Raw genomic sequence first — 14,249 nt, forward strand, 5'->3', positions numbered from 1 at the left:
ACTACATGATATATTACTATGTTATATAAATACTTACATCTCTTTGAGGTCAATATTACTTTTATACTTCTACTATGTAAGCGAAAGCTAATAAGTGACTTTTTACTATTCATTTTAGCGATTACTTATGAAACAACCAACATAATAAGGAACAAGCTAAAACTAAATGTAAATGTTCAACATGTAATTTTCACGTATTCTTTTCGTATTGTAAACCATATTGAATGTGTTACGTATTATGTACAAAGTTTACTATAACCGGCTTGCAATGACGTCTTAATTATTTTCTATTGGTTAATGACATTAGAAACATACTCGTATTACAAACATTTTTATCTATTTATCCATTGTATTATTTCTATATGTAAACATCAAAAAAATATTATCTATAACGGCCGGCAGTTACCAATAGCACTAGCATTAAGTTGCATATCTTAGGAACAATCGATCGTAGGTGTGTGTTAAACAAAAATAAGTCGTACAATAACTGTCGATCTATCATTAGAGCATGAGTAGTAAATCAGATTTACGCGCTAGCAAACGAACAAGCAAGGCTAAGTATAACAGGTAGAAGCGCTATGGCCTCATTGTTCTATTTAGATATAGAACCGTATGAAGTAGTGTTAAGAGAAAAAGATATACTGACAGAAAGACTTTCAGCTATCTCCCATAACCATACCATTTCTATCCGGTAACTCTCAACCTCACCATACGAAACGTGACTACATAGACTAGCTAGTTCACATCATTTGTCTGTACAACAGTACCGTTTTTACGATCGTACAAGCTATTTATTTATTTCTTATAATAATTTAAACGGTTTACACCAGTTATATTAATAATTTAACAAAAAATATTTATAATATAGAACTAAAAAAAAAATAAAAATAAATATAAAAAAGGAATACATGCGAGGTTTAGTCATAAAAGTACACACACACTGATGCAAATTCTATTTTTATATATCATTTGTAATACTGTTAAGACCTTGTACTGGTGTGCGAAAGTGTAAACAAAGAAATAAATAAAAAGCTACATCTTGTCTCTACAAATAACTTAAGCAGCCAACGTCGGAGTATCGACGACCAAATACGGTGTGTGTAATATCGGTGGCTGCGGCAGCGTTGGGAACAGTATGGGGTACTGCGGGGGAGGCTGCGGTCCTTGAGCGACCAGCCGCGCTTCCTGCTCGGAACAGTGGAGCAGCCAGTGTGTGAGCATGCGACCCCTCCCTTTGAGTTCGACTTCTCCACGCCTCTCTACCACAAACGTTCCCCACTGTTCCAGGAGGACTCGCGTGCTTTCGCTTAAGTGAATCCGTAAAGCTAAAAAATTAAACACAATTAAACAGCATAGAAATAAAAACTAGTAGTGATATTATTATCTGTTTTTGATTTTAGACTAGTATGTGTAAGAGTGTGTCAAGAAAGTCTTGTGGAGGCCTATGTCCAGCAGTGGACTGTATAGGCTGTAATGAATGAATGTGTAAGATGCAAAGGTCGTCAGTTTATCACGTGGTCTTTTTAAGTAACTTTTAACCCCCTACCACCTTGGTAACATGTGGTGAGGTTTTAGACAACCCCTCTTCCCCTATGACCAAAAATCACGAGTAATAATATCATCTCTTAATAGAGGTATAATCCGATTAAATTTTGGTAAAAATTGGCATTGTCATACCAATTCAAAGACAGACATCAAAGTTGTTGGTGTTTATTGGTTGATTTTTTCAGGTGACATCTCATTACAGCCAACCCCTCTTTCGAGAGACGTTATTAATGAACGATCCCAGTTGTGAAATGCGTAAAATGGGATTATTTTTAAAGCAGCTTGTTATAGGTGAGTACATACTCGTAGTTTCGTGTGAAATGTATGACAGACGTAGAAGACCAATACAATGTACTCACGTTCGCCGGTAGACTCCATGCGGCTGGCGGTGTTGACGGTGTCTCCGAAGAGACAGTAGTGCGGCATCTTGACGCCCACCACTCCCGCACACACCGGCCCCGAGTGCACACCCACGCGTACCTACACACACACATACGGGCAATTATTAATACCAATATTATATATATAATATTATATAATATTATATATACCCAAATATATATATATATATATATATATATATTTGGGTAATCTGGAAGAGATCGCTATTTAGTGATAAGATCGCCCATTGCACTATATGTATCTAGAATTAAGGTTTGTTATGTATACTATCTTTAGTTGCAATAAAGTGGTTTATTATTATAATGTGACAGAAAAAAAAATGGTTATATGCTATAATTATATCGCTGATTGATAATATTTGATGGCAAAGATAGACGCATCAGACGTAAGACACAAATCTTCAATATAACGTCATATAAAATGTATCAGGAACATTAAACAAATAAAAAGATGGAGCATTTGAAAAACTAGAATGTGTTTAAGCGATATTTGATTGAGATTAAATATTTTTAAAAGTCGATAATCCAAGGTCAAGTAAACCCAAACGTATCAATGATTACCTCCAGCCGGTGAGCCGGTCGGTGCCTGACCACGAAGGTCCGCACGGCCTCCACGATGGCGAGCGCCATCAAACAGATCTCCCTCGCGTGCAAGTCACCGTTTCGTTCCGGTAGACCGGATACCACCATGTACGCGTCTCCAATTGTTTCCACCTTGAACAAAGATTTCATATTAGTATAACCCTTTTATTTTTCTGAATAAGGAACAAAACTATAAATTAGTAATTTTTATAAAGCGTTAAATCGATATTATTCTAAATGTCATATTATATGAAGTAAAATAGAAAGACCAGTTAGATATTTGAATAAGATAATATTAGATATTCGTTTTGATTTTAAATAGCCACTTTCAACTTCTGTTAAAAAAAAATACAATAAAGAAACCGACCATATTAACATAATATAGTGATATAATTTATATTCCTGAACTGGTTTTGAGCAGGTGGGTAGACACAAAAAGTCTACATAAAGTCTGACATTTTCATCTCAACAAGTCAAAGTCTGCACTAGTATGCTATAGAACAACAGAATGTAATTCACAATTTGTCCCAATTACAAACATATATTTTCTTACAAATCACAAAAAGAGGCAGTAGAAATAATTACAAATATCTGTCAGACCTTATAGACATCATAGAAGCCGATGATCCTGTCGAAGGTGCTGTAGAGGTCGTTCAGCAGGTCGACGACCTGCATGGGCGTGGAGGCGGCGCACAGCTGCGTGAAGCCCACGATGTCGCTGAAGTACACCGTCACGCGCTCGAAGCTCTCCGGCTGCACCACCTCGCCCGCCATGAGCTGCTGCGCCACGGGCCTGCCCGGACGTTATACAACATTTTTAACCAACTTCGAACAAAAGTTGATCTTCGTCAAAACTTACGATTATTTTTATTATTCAAAAGCTTGATGCTTGTCGTGTTGTCCCTTTTAAATCTGGGCGAGATCTGACGAATAGTTTCGAGTTATCCCTAATAATTTTATAATTGACTGATTATTTGATTTAAATTTTTCGACTACCTTACCTTGATCTCTTATTACTTGTCGATGTAAATCGTAGTCTTTTTTAACCGACTTCAAAAAAAGGAGGAGGTTACTCAATTCGATCGTATATATTTTTTTAATGTATTTTCGGGGATAACTCCGTCGTTTATGAACCGATTTTGATAATTCTTTTTTTGTTGGAAATGAGATATCCATAGTTTGGTACCATGATAAGAAAACCAGGATCTGATGATGGGAGCTCAGAGAAATTGAGGGAAACTCTCGAAAATCTGCATAACTTTTTACTGGGTGTACCGATTTTGATAATTTTTAATTTAATCAAAAGCCGATGTTTATCATGTGGTCACATATAAATATCATCGAGATCTGATTACAACTTTTTGAGTCATCATTACAGCCTATACAGTCCACTGCTGGACATAGGCCTCCACAAGTTTACGCCAAAAATAACGTGAACTCATGTGTATTGCCCATAGTCACCACGCTGGTCAGACGGGTTGGTGACCGCAGGGCTGGCTTTGTCGTTGTTTTTGTCGTGTTTGTCGTGACTTTTTGAGTAATCTTTGATAATGCGTATTTACTTGACAATTTTTTCGTCTACCTACGTTGTATTACTTGTCGATATAATTGGAGTCGGTTTTTCTTCGTTTGCCTGCAAACACAATTATTTTGGTTTGATAAAAAACTAAGTATTATTCCGTGGAAGAGTGAAGTACCGGGGAATCTTATGCAAGAATGTGCTCCTGGCGATGATTTGGGTGATTATACTCATTACACATATAAACATAACATTACATTTGATATACCTATTGAAGAGACTGACAAGACATAAAAAATACATCATAAATTTTTATCTGATGGATATCGTAATACATCACATAACTTTAACCGGTGAAACATGCCTTTTAAATTTCCAGAATCTTATGTCAAATATAATGATTTTTTTATATTATTTTCAGTTTACCGAACCTTTTTTTTCTATGACCAAGAGCTAATTTGTAAAGTATGTATGTACTTATCAATATATTAACGATATTATTTTTATGACTTCGTATTTTGCGCACTCACACCATTTGTTGAAGAGGCCAATGCTGGTGTATTAGTGAATTTTGTTGTTAATAGTTTAACATCAAATAATGAAATATAACAAAGGGCTAGACCCTATTTACAGTGTCAATAAATACTTTTAATATTGTCACTGCTGACGTTAGAGGCATTAGGAAACATTCATTTTGTGTTATAGTTATATCTATGTCAAACTAACGTTTCATTGTAACAACACGAGGAAAAATAAATCGTTACTATTATCAATATTATCAATTTGACTGCACAAAAAAAGATACAAAATGTATGTTTTTGAAAGTTCGAAAAATTCACTTAACAAAAAACTTATCCAAAAAATATATGCTATGACTACTGGACCGAATAACAAATTTGAAGAACATAAAATCAATGAAAATCAATTTAATGAAAATAATTGTGTTTGCTCGCAAACGAAAAAAAACGACTTCAATTACATCGACATATATTCCTACAACGTAAGTTGACGAAAAGAATTAACAAACGCACTAGTCATTAGTACGGTTTTCGAGGGGTCCCTCGATTTCTCTGGAATCCCATCATCACTAGATTCTGGTTTCTTTATCATAGTACCACACTTGGAATATCTCCTTTCCAACAAAAAAAGAATTATTAAAATCGGTTCATAAACAACAAAGTTATCACCGAACATACATAAAACAAATATATATATACTGTCGAATTAAGTAACATCCTCCTTTTTTGAAGTCGGTTAACAAATATATTAATCGATAAAATAATAACTGGTATTAATTTCATACTACCTTGGTAGAACTTGATAAAGGAGTTCCTCTGATCTTTTCTTTTCTAATGACAATTGTTCGGTCTTTTCTTCGACAAGCGACTCGAGGTTGTTAGCGTACTGCTCCATGCGTCTCAATAAATCATCCATTAAATTGTCGCAATATCCCCTGGTAGAAAAAATGTCAAAGGTTTTTTTTATTTTTTACCAAAATTAATTGAAATAATATGTATTTAACTAATGACAGGAACGAATAGGTACCTCGGAATATTTTTCTTTATGGAATCATAGTTATTTCTTGATGCTTCGTATTATACGTCTGCTTAATTATATGTAGATAGTATAGAACTATAGAAGATTGAATAAACTCTAAGATCCTTTTAAATCAGTCAGATATAGATCAAATCACTAATATTGTGCAACAAAAAGAAGAAAACCGTGTGGTAGATATTTGCAATGTCTTCAAAAATGTTTCCAACAATTTAATTGTGGATGAACATACAAGTTAAAACTTAATTGATATATAACATGCATGCAACAGTGGCGAAAATATATGATGTAACGACACATATTGAATTTCCTAAAAATAAGAAGAAAGAAAAATGAGCAATTATTTGACGCCACGTTAGCGCAACGGTCACAGCCATGGATTGTACTTGTTGCGCTGGCGGTTGCGGGTTCGATCCCCGCACATGACAAACATTAATATTGGCAATACAGGTGTTTGTCGTGGTCTGGGTGTTTGTGCAGTCCTTATGGGTCTTCCCACCGTGCTTTGGAGAGCACGTTAAGCCGTCGGTCCCGGTTGTTATCATGTACACCCGATAGCGATCGTTACTCATAGTATATATCCGCCAACCCGCATTGGAGCAGCGTGGCAGATTAAGCTCTGATCCTTCTCATACACGGGGAAAGAGGCCTATGCCCCATAGTGAGATGTTACAGGCTGAAGCGGTATGACCCAACAGGCAGGTGGAGCTAACTTGATATAGTTGGCGTTAATAGCGTCGAAGGAGGGGCGGTCGTCGGGCGCGTCGGCCCAGCAGCGCGCCGCCAGCTCCAGCAGCTCGGCCGCCGCGCCGCCCGCCGCGCCCACCTCGCGCCCGCCCGCCGCCGGCCGGAACGGCGGAGCCTCGTGCGCGCCCACGCGGGACACTATCTCTGGTGCACACGCCACCTTTGAGACCTGCACCCCACAGTGCCTCGGAGAGCACGTTAAGCTCCCGGTTGTTATCGTTACTCATCGCGTAGAATATATCCACCAACCCGCAGTTGAGCATCGTGGCCGATTAAGAGGAAAGGGTACCGCAGAGACTTTTCAAAAATAGGTATTTGAATAAAATGTTTCTGTCGCGCTTTATGCCGCTACCGCGCCCCGCGCCATCTGCGCTCCGTTTTTTTCTATGTGTGACTGTCGTGTTGTTAGTGTGCGTGTGCCGGCTACTCAGCTATTAATTGTTGACGATATTTTAGTATTCGCATCTTTCGTTTGTGATTGACTACGAATACATATAGCGCATAGTGCTATTTTTCTGAATTTTGCTTGTTTTATTGAATTTGTTCTGCATCGTATTGCTGTGACTCGGCTTACTATTATTGGATTTCGTAAACTACTTATTATTATGTTTTATTATTTTGACTTGGATACTCTTTGTGACTTGATACATTACTATATTTTTGTGGGTAATTATATAAAAAACTTAGGTACTTTATTTATAAATTAGGTATGTATTACATGGTTGAGGTGTGTGTAAGAATGGGTATTGAGATACATACATAATTATAGTGTATACATGTAGTATATAGTATAAGTGTAAGTATAGTATATATATGTAATGTAGTACATACATAGTATAAAACGTTTGTCTTAGTACCTATATAATTTGTAATGTCTCATATTTGTCGCAATTATTAATACATAGGTATACGTTATATGTATTAATTAACATATAATTGCGGCCATATAAACATGGTTAAAAATAATATTATAATTTAAAAAAAAATCAAAGAAAAGCCGCCTGCGTGAAGAACAACTATTAGGAAGTCAACTGAAAAGGCTGTAACAAGATAAAAATTCAATAATTACACAAAGATAGCTAAATAAATCACAACAATTTCACACATTATGTACCTACTGTACACTTACAAAAATCATGAAGGCGGCTTTTTCAATTATTATTTTATTTATCTTATACTATTAAACGAGCAATTCTTGTATATATATATATATAATCTGGATCTCGGAAACGGCTCCAACGATTTTCATAAAAATTAGTATATAGGGGGTTTCGGGGGAGATAAATCTATCTAGCTAAGATTCATTTTCAGAAAATGTCGTTTTATCCCTGTTTTTAGGGAGTGAAAAAAATATCGTTAGAATACGAAGGTAAATTTCGCATTTGTCAAGTTAGTTGCAATAGCTCGGTGGGAAATCGGCCGGTCGGGATCAACCGAGAAGATCATGGTTCAAATCCCCATGTCCCTGATCAATATTTTTTCTTTTTTTTCTAATTGCACTCGTTATTTTTTATTTAAATAGGCAGTTCTTATTTTTTATTATTATGGCAGTAAAATCGAAAAATATTATTCATATTTTATCATTATTATTTTTTAATTATTTTTTATTTTTGTTTTTTTATTTTTATTTATATTTTTTATTATTGTCGGTAAAAAAAATATTATTCATATTTTATAAATATGTAATTCGTAAATATGATTTTCAAAAAAACACGATTTGTTGGAGCGCCTATCAGTTTTGAGAAGCAATTACTCTCGATGTTGTAATTGTGTGTGACACGCGTTGGCGCAACGGTTACGCCATGGATTGTACCTGTTGCGCTGGCGGTTGCGGGTTCGATCCCCGCACGTGACAAACATTTGTATTGGCCATACAGGTGTATGCCGTGGTCTAGGTATTTGTGCAGTCTTTGTGGGTCTCCCCACCGTGCCTCGGAGAGCACGTTAAGCTGTCGGCCCCGGTTGTTATCATGTACACCTGATAGCGATCGTTACTCGCTTAGTAGGGAATATCGACTTCAATTACATCGACAAGTCATACAATGTAGGTACACGAAAAAACAGTCAAGAAATACGCATTATCAAAGATTACTCCAAAAGTTGTAATCAGATCTCGATGAAATATGATCACATGATAAACATCGGCTTTCGATTAAGTTAAAAATCATCAAAATCAGTACAGTCAGTAGTATGTTAAGTATTATGTAGTTAATGTAAAGTTATGCGGATTTTCGAGAGTTTCCCTCGATTTCTCTAGGATCCCATCATCAGATCTTGGTTTCCTTATCATGCTACCACACCAGGGATATTTCCTTTCCAACAAAAAAAGAATTATCAAAATCTTTTCATAAACGACAAAGTTATCCCCGAACATACATTAAATTATATACTAGCGACCCGCTCCGGCTTCGCACGGGTATAAAATATAATTATAGCCTATGTCATTCACTGAAAAATGATTAAAATCAATCCAGTAGTTTTGATTTATTCATTACTGCCCGTGGCCCGCACGCGTTAACTTTAGAGTAAAAGCCGGCCGGAACTGCCGCAAACGCTACGTATCGCAATTTTTATTTTTAAATCTATAATATCTTCAAAAATATTCATTTAAATCATATGCTGTAAAGAGACATAGAGATCTATATTAAATCAACAATGTATTTAAGGTATTTAATTAGATAAGGATTAATGCTGTATTGGTTAAAATCGCTTTGAAAATTAGCCATTATTTGTCGTAAAAAGTAAATGACAAAAAAATGTTATTGTGGGATATCCATAAGAGATAGACATATACCGTAGCGGAGTTTTCTGTAGAACTTTTCAATGTGTATAATACTTAGTACATTATTTTAATAAATCTCGTAGGGTTCAGGCTGCGTTTGCAATGTAAGCGGAAAAAATGTAATTATTTACGACATCACATTAGAAACCTCAAAAATAACAGTATTTCTCCACTATTTAATGGATGTTATTATTCATATAAACCTTCCTCTTCAATCACCTTATCTAATAAAAAAAACCGCATCAAAATCCGTTGCGTAGTTTTAAAGATTTAAGCATACATAGGGACATAGGGACAGAGAAAGCGACTTTGTTTTAAACAGCTCATTTCTTAATTTTACAGGAGAGGACTTTTAATTTTTTTTTTCGCTTTTACTTCCTCATTTCTGGATTACTATTTATGGTAGGTTTGAAATCTTTATAAAATTAATAGTTTACTTTCTTTGCTATAGCTTAAAAATCTTATATTAAACTAGCGACCCGCCCCGGCTTCGCACGGGTGCAATACTAATACTAAATATACTACAGAATGTCTTTATTTATAGTGTGAAGCTAGCTTATAGCATGATTATTAACATAATAATAACAACATTCAAATATGCGTCGTTAGATTACACGTTCTTACAGAATGCGTTGAAGAAATAAAGGTTCACTGCTCGTTCCCCGTAGGTGATAACGTGATAATTTGTAGCCTATATGTTGACCCGACTTCTTAATAATATTCGTGCCAAATTTGAAGTAAATCCATGCAGTACTTTTTGAGTTTATCCCGGACATACATACAGACAAACAGACAAACAGACAAAAATTCTATAAACTATATTGTTGGCTTCGGTATCGATTGTAGATCACACCCCAAGTATTCTTTTAAAAAAATATTCAATGTACAGTTTTGACTTTCCTACCATTTTATTATATGTATTGATTATCAAAAAGTCCTAATAAAAGACATAACAAAAAAAGTGTCCTGAATTGTGACTTTGTTGCACCGAAGGTGCAGTATACATATATTGAGTTTCCTTCAGCCGAATTGAGTAACCTCCTCCTTTTTTGAAGTCGGTTAAAAAAGACTTCATCCAAACCGGCAGCGAATCATTTTAACTCTCTCTTCTACTACCAATCCTTCACGATTTACTAAAAATACCGAGCTTAGCTCGGTCACCCAGGTACTGTTTTTTTAGTTAGGCAAATTACGTAATCGATTCAATTTTTTTAAAAAGTGGTTGATTAACATGACATAACATAACTTTTGGTGTACACTTTATTGTACACCAAAAGAAAACAATAATACGTATCAGATTGACTTTTAACCGACTTCCAAAAAAGGAAGAGGTTCTCAATTCGACTGTATTTTTTTTTTGTATATTTGATACTTCAGAACTTTTGACTGGGTGGACTGATTTTAACTTGTTCGCAAACGACTTCAATTACATCGACATATACTACAACAAAGGTAGACGAAAATATAGTCAAGTAAATACGCGTTATTAAAGATTACTCAAAAAGTTGTTATCAGATCTCGATGAAATTTAAATATACACACTACACGATACACATCAGCTTTCGATTAATTAAAATCATCGAAATCGGTACACCCAGTAAAAAGCTATGCGGTATAATACAACGTAGGTCGACGAAAAAATAGTCAAGTAAACACGTATTATTAGATATAACTCGAAAAGTTGTTGTTAGATCTCAAATAAATTTAAGTAGGACCAAATGACACACGCCACCTTTCGATGAAAAAGTTTTTGTTGAAATCGGTCCACTCAGTCAAAAGTTCTGAAGTAACATGCATTAAAAAATTCAGTTGAATTGAGAACTTTCTCCTTTTTTGGAAGTCGGTAAAAAATAGAAACCGATTTTACACGTCTATGAAATTTCTAAGTCGAGAAGCTTGAACAGTGAAAGATTTAGTATAAAAGAAAGAGGAGTGAGAGCGAAATTCGAGAAGTAAGCTTTCCTCAGAACGAAGACTGCGTTCATGGGAATCACTAAGAAATTTAAATCGTCGCTTTAGATAAGCAGGTACAACAGGGTTAAAAAGAATAGAGTAAAGTAAGTTGAGAATATGCGTATTCCTGCAGAAGGGAATTGGGTGCCACTTAGGGTGTAACTACTGCCGTATCAGCCGTATCAATGATATCCTATCCTATCTACAGGGCCCCTAAGGTGTGTAAGCAAAAATTAGTAAAATGTTATCAACAATGTCACTTAATGCCCAACTAATTTTGATGCAGGGCCCTACAAAGTTTTTAGTAAAGTAGGGGATTGGGTCGGCAACGCGCTTGCGATGCTTCTGGTGTTGCAGGCGTCTATAAGCTACGGTAATCGCTTACTATCAGGTGAGCCGTACGCTTGTTTGCCGACCTAATGACATAAAAAAAAGTATGCTACGCCATTGGTGCCACTTGAATTTTTTACGCAATTCAGAAATATGATTCTATTTGCGAAGTCCAAATACGAATCGCATAGGTACATAGATTCTATCAAGTTTAATAATCTGCTCCTCAGTAATGTCAAGATAACAACTAAGCAATTTTTTACCGATAAAAAAAAACTGGAGGTTCTAAAGTCGCCACGTACCTATATTTTTTTTATTTTTGACCATGCATAACTTTTTACAGAGTATTCCGAAATTGATAAAAAAAATATATTGGAAAGAGTAAACCCCGAAGTTGTTTTTCACCCAGGAGGCGAGGAAGAAGCGCGGCTCGCAGCTTGCTTGGCATAGGCATGGGAAAGAGCAGAGTCCTAATTTTTTAAACTTTCTTATTGTATTTTTTATTAGTATTACGGTAATAATAATCATAATATACTTTTTTGAAATCCTTGTATTGAGCCCTTTAATTTGATACCAAAAACAAACAACATAGTTATTTACCATTATTATCATTGTTATTTGTTAGCGAAACCCTTCGTTAGCCCAGGTTTGCACAGTGTTACAATAAAAATCGCATATACAAATACGATTTTATTGTAGTTATGAAAAGAGAAATTATTTAACCTTGTTAATACGAAATTTAGAAAATATCGACTAAAAGTTACATCACTAGTGTATCGATATAATTATCGACTATGAGGCATCACTTCGCTGGCGTATATACGTATTGCTTTGACCCTTCCCTCCCCCAGACCTATCCCCCAAAAAGCAAGAAAGGGACAACTGCAGCTCAGACCGTTTTAGGTAGATAATTTTTGACCAAAACAGTGTTTCGTAGTCGACTGTTTTCTCCTCAAAACATGGCAGTTTTTTTTTTTTAAATTTTTTAGAAAATAAAAGAAGCCTTCGGCTATGCCCCTATGTTCTCATTTTTTTGAAAATATGCATATATTTTTTTAATGAGTGTCCGAAAATGTACAAAAAATTATGCAATATTTCGAGTTTTTGAAGTCTCCTACTTCCTATGATAATTAGAATATGAAAAAAATCAAAACATAGGGGCATGATCATGGCAGCAAAAGGTTCTATGTCACAAAAATAATTGATCTAGTGTCATTATCCAGTGAGAAAACAGTCGACTACGTTTGTATGGAGAAAGAGCCGGTACCCTTTCCTCTTAAGACCTGTACCCCACCGTGCCTCGGAGAGCACGTTAAGCTCCCGGTTGTTATTGTTACTCATCGTGCGAATTAAGCTCCGATCCTTTTCCTACATGGAGAAAGAAGCATGTACCCAGCAGAGGGATGTTATAAAGACTGGACCAATCAATAATTAAAAAAAATCCTTATCAGAATTCATTTACTTTTGTGTAGTAGAAATAATACCACTGCTTCTTGTAATCTACAATATTACTTCTAGTGATAAGGCTGCTAATGCGCATCAGTTTAAAATCTTGCAAAATGTTGTGATTATAACGAGTACAATAAAGCATTAAATTAAAAAATAAATACCTTTGTTGGTCATGGTACCCGTGTAGTGATAGAAGGGCCCCGCACGCAGCACGATCTCTTCAAGTATGATGCCGAAGCTGTAGACGTCGCCCTTCTGTGAAGCGACCACTCCCGGGTACACGCTGCCAGCGATTAGTTCCGGAGCCGTCCAGAGCAGTTCTGAATAGAATCAGTCATATTGTAACAACTGAATGTATACACTAAATATCAATCCAATGGAAAAGAGTAAAAACCAATATTGTGTACCCGACTCCACCTTTTTTTGCATTTACATAAAATATACCTATGGATTATTTTGAAAACATAAATATATGCTACACAATAATAATAAAAAAAACATTTTTAATAATAAAATGTCTGAAATAACGAAAGAACATTATTTTTTATCGTAATAATGTCCTCATAAAATACTATGGATAATAATAATTTTCTCGACTTTTGCGCTCTACATGGAAACTAAGAATATTAAATGAATAAAACGCACTGCAGTACAATTTTATATATCATTCTAAAAACAAACATATATAAAAAGGTACACACATCTAACGAATATATAACTTTAAAAAATACATTTTACAAAACTGGTGTATACAAAGTGCTACGTCGCCTCTACGAGTCCTACGAATTCTACGAGGGATACGACATGACATACAATACGGCGTCAAATTCAATTTCGTTTGAAGTTTGAACAAGTCGTATAACATGTATGATTTTATTTTTGTGTTACCCACACAATGTGTAATATAAATGTGGGTAACCCAAAAATAAAATCATACATATTAAAAATAGCATGATGTCGTCTCCTGTCAAAGATTTTCATTGTAATATGAAACTTTGAATGGTTACGGGTTTCTGTAAATAGCTTACTATAGACGAATAAAAATAATCATATCAAAAATTTCGATCTAAAGGGTACATCTTTCCATAGCTTAATTGGCTAGAGCGCTGACACGGTCAGTCGGAGACGGGGGTTCGAACCCCGCTGGAGCGGTCAATTTTTGATATGATATTCAAAATGTTAAGTTATAACTTTGCCCCGAATCATTATTTGTTTGATTACAGAGGGATAAAAATTTGAAAATAACTATATTATACTCGTATAAGTATATATTATATTACGTAGAACATATAACACAGTATTGAATCACAAAAGAGTATAGAAATGATATTTCATCAAAATACAATAAACTAGAACTTTGTTAGTTTTATATGAATAAAACTTAAAT

General features: G+C 35.1%; 1 protein-coding gene across 1 annotated transcript in view; it reads right to left on the bottom strand.

The window, feature by feature from the left end:
* Positions 1-1,056: 1,056 nt before the first annotated feature.
* The window catches only part of LOC123661819 (atrial natriuretic peptide receptor 1), a 50,029-nt gene continuing 36,836 nt past the window's right edge, over positions 1,057-14,249 (bottom strand). Inside the window, exons 17-23 of the mRNA XM_045596759.1 lie at positions 13,024-13,182; positions 6,315-6,492; positions 5,354-5,500; positions 3,129-3,321; positions 2,508-2,660; positions 1,905-2,025; positions 1,057-1,325 (exon numbers count right to left, since the gene is read on the bottom strand). Coding sequence (XP_045452715.1) covers positions 1,057-1,325; positions 1,905-2,025; positions 2,508-2,660; positions 3,129-3,321; positions 5,354-5,500; positions 6,315-6,492; positions 13,024-13,182 — 1,220 coding nt within the window. The remainder of the gene's footprint in view (positions 1,326-1,904; positions 2,026-2,507; positions 2,661-3,128; positions 3,322-5,353; positions 5,501-6,314; positions 6,493-13,023; positions 13,183-14,249) is intronic.

This window comes from Melitaea cinxia, chromosome 17 (genome assembly GCF_905220565.1).
Source record: "Melitaea cinxia chromosome 17, ilMelCinx1.1, whole genome shotgun sequence".
NCBI classification, from domain to species: domain Eukaryota; kingdom Metazoa; phylum Arthropoda; class Insecta; order Lepidoptera; family Nymphalidae; genus Melitaea; species Melitaea cinxia.